Genomic DNA, 5,240 nt, shown 5'->3' on the forward strand with positions numbered 1-5,240 from the left:
GGGGGTTCCCTTGAAGGAGACTAGGGGATTCCAACCCTTTCCTCTTCATTTTTCATCCTGGTCTTGGAGTAACCAGTTTGGATCTGACACACACCCCAGCCATGATGTTCTGCTTCACCACAAGCCCAAAGCAATGGAGCCAGGGACTGGAATCTCTGAAACCATGAGCCGAAGTAACCCTCTCTTTGCAGGTTGATCACCTCAGATATTTGTTGTAGTTAACAGAGAGCTGCCCTTCCACTCTGCCATGTCTCTCTGGCAGAGAATCACAGCTTTTCAGGACCCTCCAGCTACAGTGTGAAGAAGTTATAGGCTGTATACCAAGTCAAAGAGAGATGCAGGCCCCATCTGTCACTTAAGATGGCCCAAAGACCTCAACAGTGTTCTCTCTGCCCCCTGTCTGGGCCTTTGCAGCCCCAATTCTACACTGTCAGTTAGAGGGACATTCTGACCATGCCCGCCCTCCCCTCGACCCCACCCTGCTTGGCTCTTTCTTTTTGTATTGGCATTGGAGATTCAACACAGGGCATTCTACTTTGAGTCACACTCCCACCTCATTTTTAATTTATTTTTATCACTATTATCATTTTGTTGTTGTTTTGTGGTGCTGGGAATTGAACCCTGGGGGATTTTATCTCTGAGCTATACCCCCAGCCCTATTTTCTTTTTTATTTGGAAACAGGGTCTCGCTAAGTTGCTGAGAACCTCAATAAATTGCTGAGGCCAGCCCTTGAACCTGTGATCCTCCTATGTCAGCCTCCAGAGTACTGAGATGACAGGTGCGAACCACTGTATCCGCCTTCTGCTCAGGTCTTTCTACAGCTCCCATCACCCGCAGGTTGATACCCAACCAGGGCTGCCCTCAGAAGCACTTTGCAGCAGGGCTTGTGTCTGATTCCATATCATGTCTTCAGGGTCAGTTGCCAACTTCATGGCTGATTCCGTTTGAGGCACCGCACACGTCATGTGACCTCCTTATTCATCAGGTCTGTCTTTCTTCTCCCTCTAGAGTCAGGTCTGCGAAGGCAGGCTTCTTTATGTCTGGCTCACTGCTGTTTTCTGCCCCCTAGCAATGTGTGGCGGGGCAGGGGCTTTGAGGTTGGGCTAACAGGGGGCATGAACACAGATGGGAAGTGATGGCATGGGGGGATGGAGTGGCGCTGGGTCCCAGGCCATCCCAGCACATCCCCTTTCTGCTGTGGGTAGGCAAACAGGGCCTGAAGACCTCCCTTCTCACCTTCCCCCAGACCCTCCAAGGAGCTCAGGAAGCAGCTTTCCTCTCTCTTCAGTATATTAAATAAACCGTTTATTCAGGAGGAACAATTAAAGAAAGCAATCATGATGTGGATTACAAAAACAAACAAGCACAGCCCCTCTTTCAGGTTCAAGGGTGAGATGAGACTGCCAGCCCCAGGCCGGGTGTGTCAGTGGGGGCTAGTGTGTGTGTGTGCACTCAGATGCGCGTGCACACATGCACGCATACCGCCCACAAGGGGTGTGGACTGCAATGAATGACCGTGTGTGTCTGCAGCTCAGCCCCTTCCCTGCCCCCCAAACCAACAGCGGCTGTGTGGGACCCACAGCAGCAAAATCAAGGCCTTCATCTTTCCTTCCCTCCTCCCCCAGCTCTCGCTCTGAGACCCCATCTTCTCCGGTGGCAGTTTGACCACCCTCAGTCACAAAGAGCCCCAGTGATCCTGTCAAGACATCTGGGGGAGGAGGAAAGAAACAGTCGGGGTGCCAGATGTGTGGCCAGGAATCCACCCAGTGGCTCTCAGGCCCGTGCCCTCCCTTGTGGCACTGCCCAGCAAGAAGCCACCCAGAGGGGCTGTCCCCATGGAAGCCAGGAAGCCATTCCATCTTCCGGTCCACCCTCACCCAGGCCCCCAGCCCCAAGGAGCATAAGCCCTTGTCAGAGGAGCAGGGAGGTGACCACACTAGTGGTGGTGGTGAGCCCCATCCCATGAGTGGCCATTTGGGGACAGAAATGGGACCCTGTGGCAAAGGAGGTGACACTCATCCTTCCTGAAGGGGAAAATGGCAGGGAGGCCCAGGGCTTAGCTGAGTTGGCTGAGGTCCCAGGATCTGGGGACTAGGCGGCAACCTGTAAAGGTCCTCCGGATAGGGAGCCCCACCCCCACCCCCCAAAGAATAAAGTAACAGTCGCAGAAGAGGCAGGTTCTGGAGCATGGTCCCACCCGAAAGCGGCACGGGTCAGGCCGGTGGCCCCGAGCCGGCCCATAGGCACGTTTAGTAGGATTCCCGCGGCTGTCCCGAGTGGGTAGGGCAGGTCTCTGCTCCACTCCTGCCTCGCTCCAGCGCCCCAGTGAGGTATTAAGCTTTCCTTCCCCCCAACCCCCTCCCCCCGTTCTTGGCTGTGTCCCCTCCTCTCCCCCACCACGGGGTGGTCTGAGCACCTGCTGCTGCACGTGGGGTCATGGGTGGGACCAGCCTGCCAGCCAGGCTGAACCTTATGTGGGGTCCAGCTCAAAGACCCCATCGCTGGTGGGGGTGGTAAAGAAGGAGGGCGGGTCGGAGGCAGTGGACTCCTGCCCGCCGCTGCCCTGCCCCCGAGAGCGCCTCTCCTCCAGCTGCAGGCTGCGCTCAAAGTCCAGCAGCTGCCCCATGAAGTTGAAGTTGGGCGAGATGTTCGACTTCTTTCTCTTGACCAGGTCGTAGGCATCGTTAAGTGAGAGGTGGAGCTTCTGCATGAGGTAGGCCACGGTGACAGTGACAGAGCGGCTGACCCCTGCCAGGCAGTGGACGAGCACCCCGCAGTTCTGAGACAAGGCCTCATCTAGGTGGAGCAATGTGGGGCCGGGGTGTCCCCGAGGGCCAGTGTGAGTCCCTGGACAGGTGGCCTTCCATGGGGACCCCCACAGCCCCTCCTTTCTCTCAGTCTTTGGAGCTGGCCTGAGTTCTGACCCCCTCCACCCTGGCTCTGGGCTTGAGAATGGCGACTAAACCTGGGAGGAATTCTCTTAAGAGACAGGGGGAAGAAACAGGAAAGGCCAGGAGTGAGGCCTGGGAAGGGGGTGATAGAGAGGAAGGAAGGGGAGGGCAGGGTGAACTCACCAATGAAAGCAATGGCCTCCGGAAAGAACTGGGACAAGTTCTGGCTCCAGTGGTCAGAGATGGGGATCTGCTTGTAGTGAAAGTCACCATTCTTCTCAAAGAGGTTGGGGAGGTTGGGGGTAACATTGAGAATGTAGCGGATGCCCAGCTTGGCCAAGCTCTCCAGGTTGGCCGAATCCCGGGCACTACCCAGATAGAGGTTGGGCAGGATCTGGACTGGGAAGGATGGCAGCAGCCCCACTGGTGGGGGCGTGGTACCCTCCGAATCCAGGCCACAGCTCATGGAGTCACGGTCAGCCTCAGACTCTGCATCAGAACAGTCGGAGCCCAGGCACAGGCCCCCCAGCCCCACCACTGGCACGGGGCTGGGCACTGGGGCCATGCTTGAGCCAGCATGACCATTGAGGCTGGTCTCACACAGATGAGGGCACTCGGCCTGAAATCTGCTGAAGCCACCTGCAGAAGGAGAAGGAGAGGGTCTTGCTGACCTAGCCTACTGGCAGCCAAGTACCTCTTGGGAGCAGGTAGGGAGCCTGCTCTAGACAACCTAGGGAGTGTGTAGATGTCCCCAAAGCCAGGAGCTCCACCTATATTGGGGTGGCAGGGCACATGTGGCTCACTTTGGTGCCCCAGCCATCCTCACTCAGCACTGTTGGCCATTTCTATGGCTAGCAAGAGCCCACTGCAGCTTCTGGGGGTACAAAAAGCTAGGCCCAGGCGGAGCCACCCAAGATGATCTTACAACCTGGGGGCTAAGGAGAGGCAAGTGCCAGGGCTCAACAGAGGACAGTGGATATCAGTTAAAGAAGAAGAAAGGTTCAGGTGTCAGATCTCTGCCTGGATGTCTCTGGATCCAGTGTGGCCAGGAGCACCATACGGGATGAAGTGGAATCCCAATAAGTGGAAAGATTGGGAGAGAGTATGACATTCCATCTGAATAGTTCCAAAGTTGCATGAAGCCAGCATGTCCTGCATTGACAGATTCTCCTACTTCCCTGGCTGGGCTGGGGGCCTGGAAACCTGATACTTTCTAAATTCCCAACACAGCCCAGTGACCTTTCTTGGTGACCAACTGATCAGGAGGTGGGGGCAGCTGCCTCTGTAGGTTCATGGAAACCTTGACCCTGCACTTAGCCTCTGGGAAGAGGGTGTTTGGCTTGGCAGAGTAGAGACCTCAGAGAAAAGAGGAGTCTGCAGATGCATCTTTCCCTCTCAGAGCCCCACTCTCCCCACTTTCTAGACTAGGATTTGCAAGGGTAAAAGACTTGCCTGAGGTCATGCTCAGACTCCCCTCCCCAGAAAGGAGCCTGGCAAGTTATCTCACCTCCATTTTAGACCACTTAAGATGGGGTTTGCCGGAGGCTGGGTTAATCCTGAGTCCCCTGAGAAGGCAGGGTCTTGTGTCCCAGGCCGGTGCCCACAGCCCACTGCCCACACCTACCCTGCAGGTAGTAAGCCAGGTAGCCTTCCTCCCGTAGCTTCTGGAGCAGCGTGCCCAGCACCGACTCGGCCTCCCACTCCTCGGCCTCGGCCTCGGCCTCCCCGCACCGGCGCCGGCCTCCGCCCTGGTCATACAGGAGCACCGGGGCAGGCGGGGGCGGCTGCAGCGGCGGCCCGGGCAGCAGCGCGCGAACCGACAGGCTTCCCCTCCGCAGGCGGCGTAGCAGCAGCGCTGGCAGGGCCACACTTAGTGCCCCTCCGATGCGCGCGGACTCGTACAGCTCCCGGCTGCGGCAGTCTAAGAGCAGCAGCCGCGGTCGGGGGGGCGACAGCTCCCGGCGCAGCCACAGGCAAGATCGGCCTAGGCTCTCCATGGGCAAACGGTTTCCTGCACGTCGGGCAGTGGGCGCTGCGAAGAGAGAAAAGGCGCGCGGGGTGAGAGTTTCTGAGGCCCGCCGTTCCGGGACCGGGGCCGAGGCGGTGAAGAAGCGAAGCCAGTCCCACGTCCTGAAGGCGGGCGCTGAGTCCCGCAGGGACACTCTTCCACCGCCCGCATCTCTCCTCCGGCCCCACCCACAGTGAGAATACAGAGAAAGGCTCCCCAAGAAAAACACCCGAGGCAGCCACTCGGGCGCCGGACCCCTCCTGCCCCGGGAAGGGAAGCGAGAGAGGTCTCCCAGAAGAGAACTGGGTGTCTAAAGGCCCCTTTGAGGCTCCTCCTGGGG

At 57.9% G+C, this 5,240-nt stretch overlaps 1 protein-coding gene across 1 annotated transcript; it reads right to left on the reverse strand.

The window, feature by feature from the left end:
- Positions 1–2,471: 2,471 nt before the first annotated feature.
- On the reverse strand, positions 2,472–4,910 carry DUSP9 (dual specificity phosphatase 9; the record flags this gene model as incomplete). The annotated part of the gene is made up of 3 exons (XM_080719389.1): positions 4,517–4,910; positions 3,076–3,531; positions 2,472–2,797 (listed from the first exon to the last, which is right to left on the reverse strand). Exons 1-3 carry the CDS (start codon positions 4,887–4,889, stop codon positions 2,472–2,474), a joined length of 1,155 nt encoding a protein of 384 aa, XP_080575515.1. The 5' UTR covers positions 4,890–4,910.
- Positions 4,911–5,240: the final 330 nt, after the last annotated feature.

Source organism: Muscardinus avellanarius (genome assembly GCF_963383645.1).
Source record: "Muscardinus avellanarius genome assembly, chromosome: X".
Taxonomy (NCBI): Eukaryota; Metazoa; Chordata; class Mammalia; order Rodentia; family Gliridae; genus Muscardinus; species Muscardinus avellanarius.